Source organism: Panthera pardus, unplaced genomic scaffold, assembly GCF_024362965.1.
Source record: "Panthera pardus isolate Hobbes unplaced genomic scaffold, ASM2436296v1 HiC_scaffold_10, whole genome shotgun sequence".
NCBI lineage: Eukaryota > Metazoa > Chordata > Mammalia > Carnivora > Felidae > Panthera > Panthera pardus.
The window spans coordinates 960,080-976,245 of NW_026526655.1; the positions used below are offsets into that span (position 1 = coordinate 960,080).

Genomic DNA, 16,166 nt, shown 5'->3' on the forward strand with positions numbered 1-16,166 from the left:
TTCGGCAGCTCACGGGCATCGTGTGGGAGGGGTGGCCGGTTTCGAGTCGCCGTCCGTCACCGTCAGAGCGTGGAGGCGTCTCGGGGGCCCATCCGTGTGGCCTCCTCGTCTCCCCGCGACGGCTTCGAGGCTGGGCCGGCAGCGGCTCGCGCGGAGTGTCAAATGGCCCCCGAGCATGTCCTCTCTTGAGGCCTGACCGCTCCGCGTGCCTCCCGAGCGCCAGCGGCCTCTGGCCCGGGTGCTCCGGGCACGCGGGCTCAGCCAGACCGCGAGGCCCTGAGGGAAAGGCCCTCCACCGTGCACGGAGGGAGGGGTCCCCACGGGCAACACTGACCGTTTTGGGGGATCACACTGGCAGCTCAGGCAGCGTCTGCTTGTGTGTCCTGGGGGCCCCCTGGGGCCGTGTGTGCGGGGACTTGACAAGAGTGGTCTGGACGGGGGCCTGGGAGTCTGAGCGGAGGGGTGGGTGAACACAAGACACGCGAGGCGGCTTCCCGGAAGAGGGCGCGGGACACGGTCCGATGCGTGTGAAGAGTGGCCGCTTCCCTGCGCCTGGAACCCGTCGCTACGATCAGGCAGAGAGGGTCCCGGGTGAGCAGAGCTGAGGCTTGTGCGGTGAGGCCGGCTGGGGCCGTCCCTCCCAAGGGTCCTTGTAGGACAGAGGCAGAGGGCGATGACAGAGATACACGGAGAGGGCCACGTGGGCGCGCAGGCACAGGCGGGGCTGGAAGAGGCAGGCGGGAGCCTCGCAGGGGCCAGCGACACCTTGACCTGGGACCCCTGGCCCCACAGGCAGGAGACAATAGGCTCGTGCTGTTCTCAGCGCCCCGGTGTGTGGTGATGTGTCACCACAGCCACAGGAGACCGACGCATGGACTTTGAGTGGCACCCGCCCGGGACCACATCTCCAGATGAGCCCGCGACGCCGAGGCAGCGTGCGGCCCGCCTCACGGGCTCGGTGCGGGTCCCTTTCTGCAGCGCCTCGGGAGCTCCCGAGACACGGGATCTGTGAGCTTGCCCTGAGCCGAGCTCTCCGGGGAGGCAGAAGCAACAAACACGTGCTGGTGGTCGGCACATCTTCCTGCCAGCAAACCCCCCCGCGGCCCGGCCGCCCAGGCCCGGTCACTCGCCACGCTGGCCCTGGGCTCTGCAGGGTGGCGGTCCCGGTCCCTCTGAGGTCAGACTCTGCCCGGCGGGCCGGGGTGGTGCCCGCGTCTTTGCCCTCCTCTGCCCTCCCAGGGGATGGGGTGCGAGGTGCCCGTGGGCAGTCCGGGGGCAGACACGGAGCTGCCGTGGGGCACCGAGGAGCAGGTGCAGGGGCTGTAGAACGGGGGTCAGCGGAGAGCGACGGTGGAGGCAGAGAGGGTCAGCTGACCAGCGGAGGAGGGGAACGTGGAGCGCAGGCCTCGGGCGCTTCTGTGTCACTGTCCGAAAGAGGGGGCTGCAGGCGGCAAAGGAGGAGAGCTCCCCGGATGACAGAGGGTTGGGGGCACAACGCGAGGGTTGCCCCCGATGGGGAAGGTCCCTGCGGCATCGTCCCCAGAGTGGGCACTTTGGTGGACGGGGCCTCAGGGTCTCCCGGGTGAATTCGGGATTGCCGTGAGGTTGCCGTGAAAAGAAGCTGAAGGGACACGGGATCATCGGGTCACAGACGGTGGAGCCACGGTACAGACAGGACCCTGTGACCCAGGGTCAAGGTCAGGACCGCAGTTCCCAGCGCCTCTGCAGCAATGCCCCATAGGTGAGAGTCCCAGGAAGACAGAGGGGCCAGGGCAGAGTGTGTGGGGGCAACAGAACGGGGTATAGGTGGGGTGTGAGGCAGGCCAAGGGAGTCTGGGTCCTTGACAGGCAGCAGCTGCCCTGGGAGAGGGACGGATGTGCTCTGGGCAACCCCAGAGGACAGGATGGGGCCAGGTTTAAGGCAGGAAACTGGTCTCTTGTTTGGCCGTGCCATGGGCTGCTCTGCGAGGTGGTGAGCTCCCCGACCGGGGAGGTGCGGAAAGAGAGAGCCAGTCACCGGGGCTTCCGAGCACCAGGAAGTGAGCATCTTGGCTCCAGGCTCCGCCTGCAGCAACCCGGTGTCTGAGGCCCCTGTGGGTAGGGGCGAGGCCGCCACTGGAGGGCCGCAGGGCAGCGTCTCCAGGATGCCTTGCTGGGGGCTGCCTCCAGGTTCGCTGTGTGCAGACACCCCGGCAGGGGCACCCAGCGTTCCGGGCCAGCCCAGCAGGGCCAAGGGTCAGCGGGGGCGGTCCCCCCTGCTGGTTGGGACTTGCCCGGCCCTGAGTGGGGAGACGGGCCGGGCCGGGCCGGGCAGCGCTCCCAGCACGGCGCCGGAGGGGTTCGGCAGGGCGAGGCTTTCCGCCCAGCGAGGAGGGGCCGGGGAGACGGCTCCTGGAGCCAGACTCGCTCCCGCTGCAGAGCCAGGTGGGTGCGGGCTCCCCTCAGGCTGAAGGCCCCGCGGGCTGGGGGGCAGGCAGCTTGAGGGCCTTGGGCCGGCCGGGGGGTTGGACGTGTGGCCCTGACGGGGGAGGAGGCAGGATTCACAGCGGGCTGCGGCCCGGGCTGCCGTCTGAGGCGCCAGCTCGCAGGGGGGCACAGGTGCCCGAGGGGGCTGCTCAGGTCGCCGTGGAAAGACAGCCCCAGCGCTGATGTCCAGCTGCCTCCCACACAGGAGGTCTGGGGAGGCCACCCCTCGGGCCTCACCTTTCTCTTCGGAGCGATGGGATACCACGCGGCCCTCCCCCAGGCTCGCAGGGAGGCCCGGATGCCACAGACACCGCGCGGCTGCTGGCATGAGGGTGGGGGGCGCCAGGAACGGGGTCCCCACCTCCAGGACAGCAGGGCGGGAGGTGGCCACACCCCGAGTGGCGAGTGGCGTGGCGGTGCCGACTGATTTTTCTCCAGGGCGGAGCCTGAAGGTGCCTTGGGCCCAAGAGGCGGAGTCAGCGTGACAGAAGGGAGGCCCTGGGCTGGGTGGTGACCAGGCCCCGCCTCCCCGCCCAAGGCTGCGGCGGCGGTGACATTCCTAATTGCCGGTGACTGACTCAGCCTCACTTCAAAGTCTTGGGTCGGGCCCAGCCGTTTAACCTGCGGGACGGCCGCAGCCCCCGTCACTCTGGAATTCTGCTTCTCGGGGGAGCCGGCCCGCCCGAAGAGTGCTCCTCGCCCGGCCGGTGCCTCCCCCCGTCCCGTCCCGTCCGCACCCGCCGCGGCCATGGCCGTGCAGGTGCCCCTGTGGCACCACTACCTGCAGGCCATCCGCTCGCGGGGGGCACGGCGGGCGCAGGACTTCCAGCGCGCGGAGAACGTGCTGCTCACGGTGCTGGAGCACGTGCACCGCCAGGACCCCCGCTTCCTCGTGGACTACTCCCGTGACCTGGAGGCCTTCCAGTTCGCCCTGCGCACCTCGGAGGAGCCCCTGCACGTGGAGGTGCCCCTGCGGGCGGACGCGGACGCCCTGCTGATTGAGGAGGTGGGGGCCGCCGAGGCGGGCGACGGCCCTGCGCCCTGCCGCCTGGGTGTCTCCAGGGAAGGGGCCCGCCCGGAACGGCGGATGGCCGATGACGTCCTCAGCGTCTCCTCCGAGGGTGGCGCCGGGTGCCGCGGCCACATCGCGCCCAGCAAGGTCCTGCGCGTCCTCAAGGACCTTCTGGTGGCGGCCGTGGTGCACTGCAGACACCAGGGCCTCGTCACGCCAGGTAGCGGGCGGGACACACTGGACACGCGTGTGTGCTGTGGTGTGTGTGTGCGTGCGTGTGCACAGACTCGCGATGGCTCAGTGGGTGTGCGTCTGCGTGCGTGTGCACAGACTCGCGATGGCTCAGTGGGCGTCAGGGCACACGGGCTGGGGGATCCCGCTCCGAGGTCCTTTCTGGTTCCAAACACTTCTAAGAACGCGGGTCACCCATTTCCACGTTGCCTGATTTTCACATGGTGACTTTGGCGGTGACACGTTAACGGATGTTACTTGACGAACAGCTAGAAGCTAAGTCCGGGGCACGGGGTTTCCGGCTGACCTGCTTGATGACGGTCCCTGCCATAGTTCTGGGCAGGTGGTTCTGTTATCAGTTCCAGCTCAGCATGACGGGTGTCCCCGCTTCTGGCATCTGGTCACAGTGCCCGGAGCGGGAAGACTGCGCGGGTGCGTGTGTGCAGCGGGTGCAGGCCCAGGACAGCAGAGCACCCTCCTGGGGGCCAGAGCAAATACATCGGGTCGTCCTGGCAGAGAAGTGGGGACGCAAACAGAAGTCCCGCTTCCCTTGGGAAGGAACAGGCCATGGCGGTGGCAGCCGCCTGGTCCTCGTGTCTGCCATAACGTCAGAGAACGGGGATGGACGGTCAGCCCGTCGCAGGGACAGTGGCCTGCCCCGGGCGGCTCAGAGAGGCTTCTGGACGGTCTCCCGACAGCAAGAGGGGCGACGTCCAACCCTGGCCCCTCTCCAGACCTGCCTGGTGACCCGGGCGGGTGGCCACCCTCTCAGCTGACGATAGATAGGGCCCTCCCAGGGCAGCCGGAACCTGTCATCAGGCCCCTTGGACATCTTCTCTGGTCATCTTCTGAACCTTTCAATTACCGCAGGTGACTTGGCAGGGCCACTGCTGTCTTCTTCCATGATCTACGGTGGCCATGCCCACCTGGCCCTGTCACCTGCAGGCCGTCTGCCCCGCCTGCTGGGATGGTCCAGCCCTGGGCCTTTCAGGCACACTCTGAGCTGCCACTCCCAGGTCCCCACCGTCCCCCGGCCCGGCCGAGAAAGCAGAGGCGGCTGGGAGCCACGCCCAAGGGGCCGACCGAGCTGGGCACGCAGGGAAATTCCAAGCATTGCTCCCAGACACTTACCTTAAAAGGGAAGCAGGGCAACCCCAGGTGACGGGGTTCAGGCTGCCTGCACCTGGGAACAAACCGGTGAGACCGGGCTGGGGGCTGAGGCAGGGAGTGGCTGGGACAGGCCGCGGGTGTGGCTGGCCGCCCTCCAAGCCGCCTCCGTGGACAGAATGTGTGACCAATGGTAGGTAGGGAGATGAAGCCACTGGTAGTGGCTTTGGATGACAAGTGCCTCAAACCCTGAATTGGAAGGGGCCCGGGGGTCACTGAGCTCCTTCCTTCCTGTAACCGATGGGGAAACTGAGGCCCATGTAGGCGATGGAGTGGTCCGGTGGCGGGGCCAGGACCTGGAATACCCCACAGGGGTTTGGGGGGAGGGGTCTGCATAAGGGGGCCCAGGCTCCTTCCTACAAGACCCCCACACCGTGGGTGGGCCAGGGCGGGCTGCGTGCCGCTGTAGGACGTGAGGAGCCCCACCCCCCGTGCTCAGTCCCTGCAGAGACCTATTTTCAAGGCACATGTTGGGGGTTCCCTTTGGGACATGGCTCCCAGACGGTTGGTCCCCTGGCCCCTGACCAACACCCTCACTGGGCAGTGCTGGGGGAGGGAAGGAGGGACGTCTCCGAGTCTGGTGTTGGCTGGTGTTGGTAAGGGCCAGTGACAGGAGTGTCCCCCACACTGCTCAGCTCCCCTCCTCTCTCTGTGGTATTAATTTGTTTACTGGGGGGGGAAGGGACAACTGAGGAGGAAGGCCAGAGGACCCCGGGTCATCCCCGAGTGTCTCTGCCTCGCCAGCCCCCAGCCCTGTCACCCTTGGAATGTCCCCTCCTGGGTGGTCTGGGGGCTCTGGGCTCTGGGTGTGGGTGCTGGGCTGAGTCCGAGGGGTGACAGGAGCGGGAAGCATCTTTACTGGAATGCGCCATCTGGCGTGTGGCTCTGGGGACCCAGGGTGTGGAGTGGAAGCCAGGCGCGTCCACTGTCAGCCTTTGGATCCAGGCCCTCCTGGGGGCGGGGCACCAGGCACGCATCTCCCGACACCGGGCCTCTGGGGACACACATGTTAACCCCGAGCCATCCCGGGTCTGGCCCTGTCCTTCACTTGCCCAGCCCCTTCCCAGAGGCGCGGGGCCCATCTGAGATGAGGGTTCCAGGGCACGGCGGGCTGTTGCAGGTTCTCTGAACGCGGACAGCCTGGAGGAGAAGGAGTCCCACCTGTCCCTGCTCGTGTCTAGCGGCTGGCGAACAATCCGGTTCAACATCGTGCCCATGGTGTGGAGAAAGCTCGGGGTGCCGGCCCTGGAGAGGGCTCAGTGGATGCACGGGTTCCCTGAAGGCAGCTTGAAAAGGATCATCAGCCAAGAAGCGGCCCTGGTGCCAGCCAGTGCCCAGCACTGGAGGTCGGACACGCGTCCTGGGGTCTGTGGGGTCCTGGGGAGCCGGCGGGAAGGGGGCTGCCACCCCACTGTTCTTCCCACTCCGGGCAGGAAGGTCTGCGGGGACCCCCTCCCCCCGCCTCTGCCCCATAGGCTTCTGTGCCACGCTGACGCCCCTGGGATCTCTGGGGGACGTGGGGTCATCACTGCCCACCGCCAGCTTCGCCCCTCTTGGAGCTGTGGGGAGGGTGGAGCCGTGCCCCCTGCCGCCCGAGCCGGGGGCCAGGGCGGGCTGTGAGGGGACACTCAGAGAAACGCAGAAGGCTCTGGACACCAGAGGCCGGGTGACTCACCCAGGGTCCCGCAGGTTCTGGGGACAGTCGGGAGGGGTGTCCACACAGTGAGGTGGGGGATGCGATCGCACCGGGAATCTGCTAGCATTTCCTGTCCCGGTGGCCCTTCCTCATTAGGACACTGTAGGTCCTCCCGGCAGGAGACCGCCACCTGTGGTGTCCCCGCACCCCCCCCCCCCGGCCCCAGAGCCCCAGCAGCCCCTGTGGGGCCCCCAGTCTCCACCCCAGGAGTCTGCGAGCTGGGGGAGGTGCGGATGCCCCTTCCCCTCCCTCTCCAGCCGGCAAAGGGAGACCCCGAGTTGGTGTCCGTGAGCAGGAAAGACAGAGTAGGGGACGTGGGACAGAGGCTGAGCTCCCCTTGAGACCCCGAACCAAGGGCCGGGGACTGAGCCCCATCCAGCTCTGACAGGACTTAAACAGCAAGGCCGCTGTGGTTTGGCCAGGGTGATGCCCCACTGGCTCCCACGCCCGGGAATGCAGCCCGGGGCTGAAGTAAGCAGGGGTCGCTCTCACAGTTAATCCTTGGAAGTGGATGACATTCGTGGGGCTGGGCCGGGGTGATTGCAGCGGCATAGTCCCTGCCGTGGCCTGGACCATCCTGTGGGGCTCAAGACCTGATCCTGGGGAGGCCACGGCTGGGGGCTTTCCTTTCTGGGGATGCAGCGTGTCCCTGGATGGCTGGCCGGAGCCCCGATGCTGACCGAGTATGTGTGCTGTCCCGGCCCTCAGGGTCTCCACTGACTACCTGCTCACCAGGCTGCTCGGTGCGCTGGGCTCCCTCCCAGGCCACCGTCTGGACGGCCTCTCCATCCTGGACCGGGTCAACCACGAGAGCTGGCGCGACGGCGGCCAGAGCCCCGGCCTGACCTTCAGTCACCTGAAGGTGCGCATAGGGGGCTCGTGGGCACACTGGCCCCCGTGGCCGTGAATGTTACGTGCCGGGGGTCCCCACTCTGAGCCCTGTGCTGCTCACTGGCTGCTATGACATGGCTGGAGCCGTGTCCTCCTCGGCCCCTGTGACCGTCAGGGGCTGAGAAGAGCAAAGGAAGGCCAGGGCCGGGGCACAGGACCGGGAAAGGGAAGCGGGTGGGGTCTCTGCCTGGAGCGAGCCGCGGTGGGGTGCGGAGGCCTGCTGAGTGCTGCTCCATGATGGGAGCTGGGGGTTAACAGAGAGGTGGCCTGGCCTGCACAGGAGAGCCCGTCTGACCCGCTCCCCACCCTTGCAGGCCCTCATCCCACCCCCAAGGGGCCGGCAGCTTCTAAGAGGGCCCTTGGCGTCTGGCCCACTGTGGCTCCTGAGCCCCATAGTGAGCAGGGATGATGGGGGCTGGTGGGAGGGCACAACTGTGGCTGGGGAGGGGCCCTGGCTGGGGGGCCAGGACAATGCCACAGGCTCAGGCTGCTCTGTATAGCAGGAGTGCAGTCAGGGCTCAGGGCACGAGGGGAAGGGCCAGAGGAGGGGCAGAGCCTCAGAATCTCCTGAGAGGGGTCCTGGGCACCACGGATGGGAAGCCAGGGTGGGGCTCCAAGGTCCCTCCGAGCCTGGACTCAGTGGCAGTGCCTCGGGGAATTGGGGAGGTGGCAGGATGGGGACAACAAGTGGAGAGGGGCTGGGGCTCGCTCTGGGACCTCTGGGGGGAGGTATGGAGTGTGGGGGAGAGGTGCGGGGGGCAGGGGACTTCCAGGGGACAGCTTCGATAAGGGTGATGGGCTGCGGGTGGGCAGGAGTGGAGGTGGTGGGAAGGTGGTGTGGGTCACAGGTGGGTGGGCAGGTGTGGGGGTGGAGGGAAGGTGGGGAGGGCCACAGGTGGGCAGGGGTGGGGGTAGAGGGAAGGCCAGGAGGGCTGCAGGTGGGCAGGGGTGGGAGTGGAGGGAAGTCTGGGAGGGCCGCAGGTGGCTGGGCAGGGGTGGGGGTGGAGGGAAGGCCAGGAGGGCTGCAGGTAGGCAGGGGTGGGGGTGGAGGGAAGGCCGGGAGGGCCACAAGTAGGTGGGCAGGGGTGGGGGTGGAGGGAAGGCCAGGAGGGCCACAAGTAGGTGGGCAGGTGTAGGGGTGGAGGGAAGGCCAAGAGGTCCTAAGGTGGGCAGGGGTGGGGTGGAGGGAAGGCCGGGAGGGCCGCAGGTGGGCAGGGGAGCAGGTGGAGGGAAGGCGGGGAGGACCGCAGGTGGGCAGGGGCGCGGGTGGAGGGAAGGCCGGGAGGGCGGGGCTCGGCCGGACCGCGTACCCCGCCCCGCTGCAGACGGTGCTGCTGTGGGCGTCCACGCTCTTCCCGGCGCCGGAGGACTGGGCGGAGCTGCAGGGCGCCGTGTACCGGCTGCTGGTGGTGCTGCTCTGCTGCCTGGCCACCGGGAACCTGCCACACTTCGTCTACCCCAAGCGGAACCTGCTGAGCGACGCCGGCCTGGACCTCAACGCCCTGTACCAGCGCGTGGAGCGCTTCGCCAGCCAACCCGAGGCGTCCCTGCGCATCCACGTGACCCACCTGAGCCGCGGCCCCCCGCCGCGCATCGGCAATGGGGTCAAGGCCCTCCTGCAGCTGCCTGCCAGCGACCCTGCCTACTGGGCCACCGCCTACTTTGATGTCCTGCTGGACAAGGTGGGCATGGCAGGGGCGTCTCAGACGGGCCCGGGGTGACACGCGGGGGCGGGGGGGACCTGCTCCCCCCGGGGGGGCCTGAGCTGAAGGAAGGCCGGCCGGGCAGGTCCTCGGGCCGGCAAGAGCCGGCCAGGGCAGACGTGACATCCGGTGGTCAGACAGGCCACGAGCGACCCTGCCCACTGGTGCCCCAGGGCCCCAGGGCAGCGTGTCCGAATGTGCCTCCATTGCCCGCCAGAACCACCCCCAAACCCAAGTGCGGTAAGTGCTCAAACCCCGCCTGCCTCCGCTGGACTCCGTTCCTCAGGAAGGGGTGTGGCCGTCCCTGGGCCTCACGGGGCCAGTTTCCTGCTGCATCCCGAGACTCGGGAGGCCCACGCCGTGTCCTCGGACTTTGCATCCTGTGTACGACCTGCTGTTCAGGGGTCGCCTGGCTCTTCTGCCGACCGCACCTCCTTGAGTCTCCGAGGTTCTGCCGGCTCGCTAGGCCCTCCCCTCCCCTGCTCCCGCAGAGCCCGCTCCCGCTCCTCTCCCCCAGGGCCAACCCCCACCCTCACCTCAAAGAGCCAACCCGGTCTCCCTGCAGGACACGTGGGGCCCCGGGGGACGGCAGCAAGAGGGCTGGTGCATGCCCCGTCCTCCACAAGCACCTGCTGGGCCTCCTCTGTGTCGGGCCCATCCGGGGACACCTGTGTGTGAGGAAGAGCCCCCCCCCCCCCCGCCCCCGGGCGACAGGGCCCTGCGTGGGTCCACCTGTCAAGAGGACCGTGCAGGCAGAGACCCAGACGCAGGAAGTCCTGGTGGCCAAGGAGCACGTGTTGTCCCGCGCCGCGTCCAGGACCCTGCGATGGGCTCCGAGGTGCCTCTGTGACCCCTCTGTCCCCCGCCCCGTCTGCAGTTCCAGGTCTTCAACATCCAAGATGAGGACCGGATCTCGGCCATGCAGAGCATCTTCCGGAAGACCAAGACCCTGGACGGCGAGGAGTGCTGAGCGGCCTTGCCTTTGCTCGGTCTTCACCGCCCACAGCCGGGCTGCATGGCCCTGCAGAGGACCCGGGACATTCAGAGAAGGGAATGGGCTTCACCTCGAGGCAGGTGACGGGCGGTAGAGACGTCCACCTCAGACTGCCCGGGGGATGGCCTCCCGGGACGCTGGGAGCGCCGGGCAGCAGGTCCCCCGGAGCAGCTGCCTGGTCTCCCCAGGGCCTGGGACGAAGGCACCTTGTATCTCACAAGACGCGTGTGGGTCTGTGTGATGTCATCAGACTCTCAGAGCCAAGCGTCTGCCCGAGACCTGGAGCTCGAGGGCTTGTCCCGACCTGAGTCCCATGCTCCTCCGTGGTGATGTAATACTATATATCTGATCTTGAATAAATTAATGCGCCAGGTAGGCTCGGTGGGGACGGCAGCTGCCGCTTTCTGTGTATCTATGTGGAGAATATTCCCCTGGAGACACGGAAGGAACCTGAAGCCAGCAGAGGGGACGCCTGTGGCTCCCTCTGCCAACAGGGGCTGGTCCCGCCGAGGTGGGGCATCTTCCGTCTTACGCAAGGTGGCATCTCCTGGCATCTGACGCCACCCCCCCTTCTGTTCTCAGGGCTCCGTGTCCCCACCCGGCGCCCTCTCATCGGCCCATGACGGCCACCTGCAGCCCCTTCCCCACTGAGCTCTCACGTGACCTTCGTGTGCCCTCGCCTAGCAGACAGTGTCCACTCTCCACTTTCTTTGCCTCTCAGTGCTATTTATGCCCCGGCGTCTGAGCCACAGCCCACACCCTGGCTCCTGTAGAGGGACCTGCAACCCCCCGGCGATGCGTGTAGCGACACCTTCCCCAAACCTCCTGCAAAGCAGCCCCCGGCCGAGTGCCAGAATCGCCACACGCAGAGGAGAGGAAGTGCCAGGGCCTTTGAAGGCTGTGTGATTCGGGACCTGAGCTGACACTAATACAGGGGGACACAAAATGCCATGAGAGTAGAGGCTGTCAGAGCACAGGACCTTGACGTTACAGAGAGGGAGGGAGGCAAACCATAAGAGACTCTTAAATCCTGAGAACAAACCGAGGGAGGATGGGGGGTCGGGGAGAAGGGAGAGTGGGTGATGGGCACTGAGGAGGGCACTTGCTGGGATGAGCACTGGGTGTTGTATGGAAACCGATTCGACGATAACTTATTTGAAAAAAAAAAAGAAAAGAACACAGGACCTTGGTCCAATCTGATTCACAGTGGGGACAAAGTGTCCAGGCCCACCCTGTGGTCATTTCCTCAGTGTCTGAGTGTGTCTCAGGAGGCCTGTACATGGAAGAACTAAGGGCCTCAATAGTGGGGAAGGCCAAAGGGAAAAGTTCAAAAACACATCTATTCTCATGGCCAAAACAGTCTAGCAAAACACACTGTCTCCCAGGGGCAATAGCAGAATGTAGCATTACCCCGAAAGACCCGAATTCACCAGTATAACCTTAGCAAAAATCGGATGAATCAAAAACGCGACACTTAGGTATCAATCCAACAAAATATGCAAAATATCTGTATGAGGAAAATGACAAATCAAAGAAGAGGTAAATAAATGGATGTTCCATGTTCATGGATAGGAAGACTCAAGGTCGTCAAGATGTCTGTTCTCCTCAACTCGATCTGTGAGTGCAAATTAAAACAACTGGGAGGAAACTCCACGTGCCGACGTTGGAACGTTGACAGCATCGAACGCTGGCGAGGACATGGAACGTCAGGAGCCGGGAGGGATGCAGGTTGATGGTTTCTTAGAAAACTAAACACTCTTTTACCGCCCGATCCAGCAATTGCACTCCTTGGTATTTACCCAAAGGAGCTGAAAACCCATGTTTGCCCAAAAACCTGTATACGAATTTTCACAGTGACTTCATTCGTAATTGCCAACACTTGGAAGCCACTCAGGTGTCCTTCAGTAGGTGATGGATAAACCGTGGTCCGTCCAGACAAGGGGAGATTACTCAGTGCTGAAAAGAACTGAGCCATCAACCCATGAAAAGTCAGGGGGGGACCTTAAATTATTGCTTACTACTTAACGAAAGCTTATTACTAAATGTAAGAAGCTAATTTGAGAAGGCTACATTCTGTATGATTCCAACTCTGACGTTCTGAAAAAGGTAAAATTATAGAGACAGTGGAAAGATCAGTGGTTGCCAGGGGGGAGGGATGACCAGGTGAGGCACAGAGGACTCTTAGGGCAGGGCAAATACTCCGCGTGGTACTAAACTGCTAGATACATATCATGACGCGTCTGTCCAAACCCACAGAGTGCACAACACCAGGAGTGAGCCCTGATGAGAGTAAGGGGCTTTGGGTGATGTTGACGTGTCTACGTGGGTTCGTCACCTGTAACACATGGTCCCTCTGGTGGGGGCTGTTGGGGACGAGGAGGCTGTGCTTGTGTGGGGGCAGGGGGTTATGGGAAATCTGTACTTTCCTCTCCATTTGGCTGTGTGTCTAAAAACTGCCCCTCAAAATAAAGTCTAAATAATCAAACGAATTTAGAATGTTCTCTCTCAGTCGGATCATGATGAATGACAGCAGATCCCTTTAACTGAACCAGGTTTTAGCCTGTAACCAAGGTGCTGTGCTGGGTGCTGAGTGTTACGGATTTAGGAGAACAGGACAGCACAGCCTGTGGCATGTGCTTCGTGGTGGCCGATCTGTGGAATGAGTTCTTTCCAGCCCCCGTCGGGTTGGGGGGGGGGGGCGGTTAGAAACAATTGTGTTCACTCGGAAGAGGCAGGAAGTTATGTTTCCAGTCTTGCCCCAGGCTGAGGTTGACCTTCCTGCTTTGTGTCACAGTATAGGCCCCATGGACCTTTGTCATCTGGACTGGGCCTGTGGGGTATCTTGCTGGCTCACTATTTTGATGACATCATGCTAATAAGACCTGGGGAGCATTGACTGGCAAGTGTTTTGGATGCCTCGTAAGATGTGTTTACGCCAAAGGGTGGAAGAGAAATGGTAGAGTCTCAAGGGTCTGTCTTATAGCTGGCGATTTGAGAGGCTCGGGGGTCTGGGCATGCCAAGACATTGCCTCTAAGGAGTAGCGGAAGTTTTGATGCCTTGCCCCACCTCCTGTGATGAACAAGGACAATGCCAGGTGGCCCTCACCGATTTTGGAGATTGTGTGCATCTTACTTGGCATGTCCCTGTGTCAGGTCATGCAGAAGGCTCTGAGTGGGGCCGGGGCGACAGGTGAGCTCTTCATGCTGCAATATGACCACTGCCCTGAGGGTACCCCTGGGAGAAGGGGACACCACACGGCATCTCTGAGAGCTCTAACACGGGAGCAAGGGTGCGCCATCTGGAGCACAGAACCACTCACGGTTCAGAGCGCAGCGTCCGTCACGGTGCTGGGCCCCGGTGGAGAATGAGCCGCTGGCCACGAGACCCTAAGTGACTCTGGGACCTGAGCCGCCCACCACGAGCCACGTGTTACAGGGTCCTCACCGTGTAGCGAGGCAGGAGAAGGAAGTAAAAGGCGCAGATATCGGAAAAGAAGTAAAGCTGTCTTTTGCCTAGATACGTTGCTCACCTACATAGAAAATCCAAAGGAATCCACAAAAAAAACCTTGTGAATTTGACAAGGTTAGAAGACAGGTTAATAGAGAAAAATCAACTGCACTTGCATACATTAAGAATAAACAATTGGACATAAAAGTTTTAAAATACCATTTACGGTAGTCAAAACTAACACACCCAGGAATATATCTAACGAAGGCTATGGAAGCCCTTGCACTGAAACATTGTGGAGTATAATTTAAAAGACCCAAATCAATGTTCATGGAAAGGAATTCATATTTTGATGATTTCCGTTGTCTTTAACTTGATGCATAGATTTACTGCAATTCCTATCAAAATTCCAGGAAGCTATGCTGAAAAAATAGACAAGATGATTCCAAATTTACACGAAAATTCAAAGGATCTAGGAGAGGAAAAACAATCTTTCAAAAGAGAGAGCAGAATCGGAAGACTTGCACTAATTGGTTTCAAGACGCTTCACGAAGCTGCGTTACCGAAGGCGAAGACGCGACAGGGAGGAGGCCGTGACACTGGGGAGAGGCCAGAAGCAGGTCTGCTCTGATGGTCAGTGGCAAAGCGGCCGCCCCAGTCAGGTGGGAAAAGGAGAGTCTGTTTAACAATCGTTGCTTGAACAACTGGCTGTCAGTGTGGAAAAAAAAGCAAACCCTGGCTCTTTTCCACCCCATGCACAAAATTAACATAAAGTGCACCATGAACCCCTCCACACAAAAGCTGACACCACAAAGTTATCAGAAGAATCTTCCTATGAAGATATCAATGTCAGCAAAGGTGTCCTGGAGAGGTTCCCGACAGCACGGACCACGAGAGAAGCCGCAGGAGCTCGCCAAAGGAAAAGACCTGCCCTTCGGAAGACACGATTAAGAAAATGAAATGGTAAGCTGCGGGGAAGGAGAAAAAGCTCACCACTCTTCCGGCAGTATCCCGAATCTATAAAATAACGACCAATTTATGGTCAATAAAAATATGGTCAATATGGTCAATAAAAAAGAGGACAATCAAGGAATAGGAACAAATGCTTGAGCCGACAAGTCTCACAAGAAGACTCACACGTGACCAGTCTGCACGTGAAAAGATGCTCGATATCATCGGTCATCGGCGAAAGGCAAATTAAAACCAAATCACGTGCGCTGTCACACCCACTAGACAAGAAGACAACACCAGACGTCGGTGAGGCTGTGGAGGGACTGGGACTCTCGGATGCTTCTGGCGAGGACGTAAAATGTTAGGAGCACTTCAGAGAGTTTTGTGGCGTCTTATAAAGCTGAAGGGTTACAGTGGGACCCCACGATTCCCTCGTAGTTATTTTCCCAAGAGCAGTGAACACGTGTGTCTGCGCAAGGCCACGTGTAGGAAAGTCTGTCACAGCCTTATTCGTAATAGTCCCCAACAGGAAGGTCCCTTCACAGCAGATGATAAACAGATTGTGATCTATCCGTACAAGGGAAAAGCACCAGCAAGGAAGACAGCGTCCCCGCGTCCCCACGGCAACACGCGTGACCATCAAGAGTGTTAAATGGAAGCAGCAGACACAATAGGGAATATGTCACGCAAACACCTACAAGGCTGGTCTGTGCTGACAGTCCGGTGGGGGCACTGACCGGCTGGGGGCACAGGGCACCTGCCACCGGATGGGGATTCCTTTCTCATCCCCATGTCTGCTGCAGGAAAAACCCAATCTGGACAGGGCTGCTGTCGGGACAAAGGCCACGTCTCCAAGGTGGCCCGCACGGCCCTGTCCAGCCTTCTCTGGAAGAGCCTCCCTCCACCCACCTTCCACTTCCGGATTCAGACCCTCGGCCCCCTCAGCTCCCGTGTGCGTCTCTCCTGGTGTCCGTGAGCTCACGGGGCGGACGGCCTCCGGTCATCCCCGTGACCCCAGCGGCCTCCAGACGTCCCCCACGACCCCAGCGCACTCAGCCGTGCCGGCCGGCACCTGGGTGAGTGACGGGGGCCGAGCCAGGCCGACCCCTGCCCTACACAAGGTCACGGGCTGTGGGTGTCCACCTCCGCTTGAGGCCCTCCTCCGGGGGCTCTTAGGACCCGTGAGGATGTGGAGGCACGGGTGCAGCTGTGATCGAGTAGAGCCGAGGCTGCGTGTTCCGGAAGTCTTAGGAGAAGCTAAGGGCGCCTGGGCAGAAACCCCAAGTAAGGGGGCAGTCAAGGGCCAGAGGGCCAGAGGGGGCCAAGCCAAGAACGGGGAGAGGCCGGGGTGCAGAGGCCACGCTCGGATATGCATCTGAGGCCCCCAGACTCTCAGCACATGTGGAGGCCCGTGTGCCTACGTCGTGACCTTCAGTCTTCCCAGGTCAAGTCCTGGCTGTGTGCTCCAGGCATGTTGGTGCCTTAATCTCTGTGACTCTGATCACAAGTCACGAGTAATCAGCCCTGTGGGTCATGGGGGTTGCCCTGGCGGTGTGGGGGGTGCGGTATCTTGCAGGTGCGAGATCTGGGGTAGGATGTATGGTGAC

At 62.4% G+C, this 16,166-nt stretch overlaps 1 protein-coding gene across 1 annotated transcript; it reads left to right on the forward strand.

Annotated features, from left to right (window-relative positions):
* The first annotated feature begins 3,104 nt into the window (after nt 1-3,104).
* On the forward strand, nt 3,105-10,553 carry MAB21L4 (mab-21 like 4). Its single transcript, XM_019445318.2, has 5 exons — nt 3,105-3,698; nt 5,997-6,222; nt 7,281-7,434; nt 8,789-9,145; nt 10,044-10,553. The coding sequence occupies exons 1-5, from the start codon at nt 3,215-3,217 to the stop codon at nt 10,134-10,136; spliced, it is 1,314 nt and encodes a 437-aa protein (XP_019300863.2). The 5' UTR covers nt 3,105-3,214; the 3' UTR covers nt 10,137-10,553.
* The last annotated feature ends 5,613 nt before the right edge of the window (nt 10,554-16,166 follow it).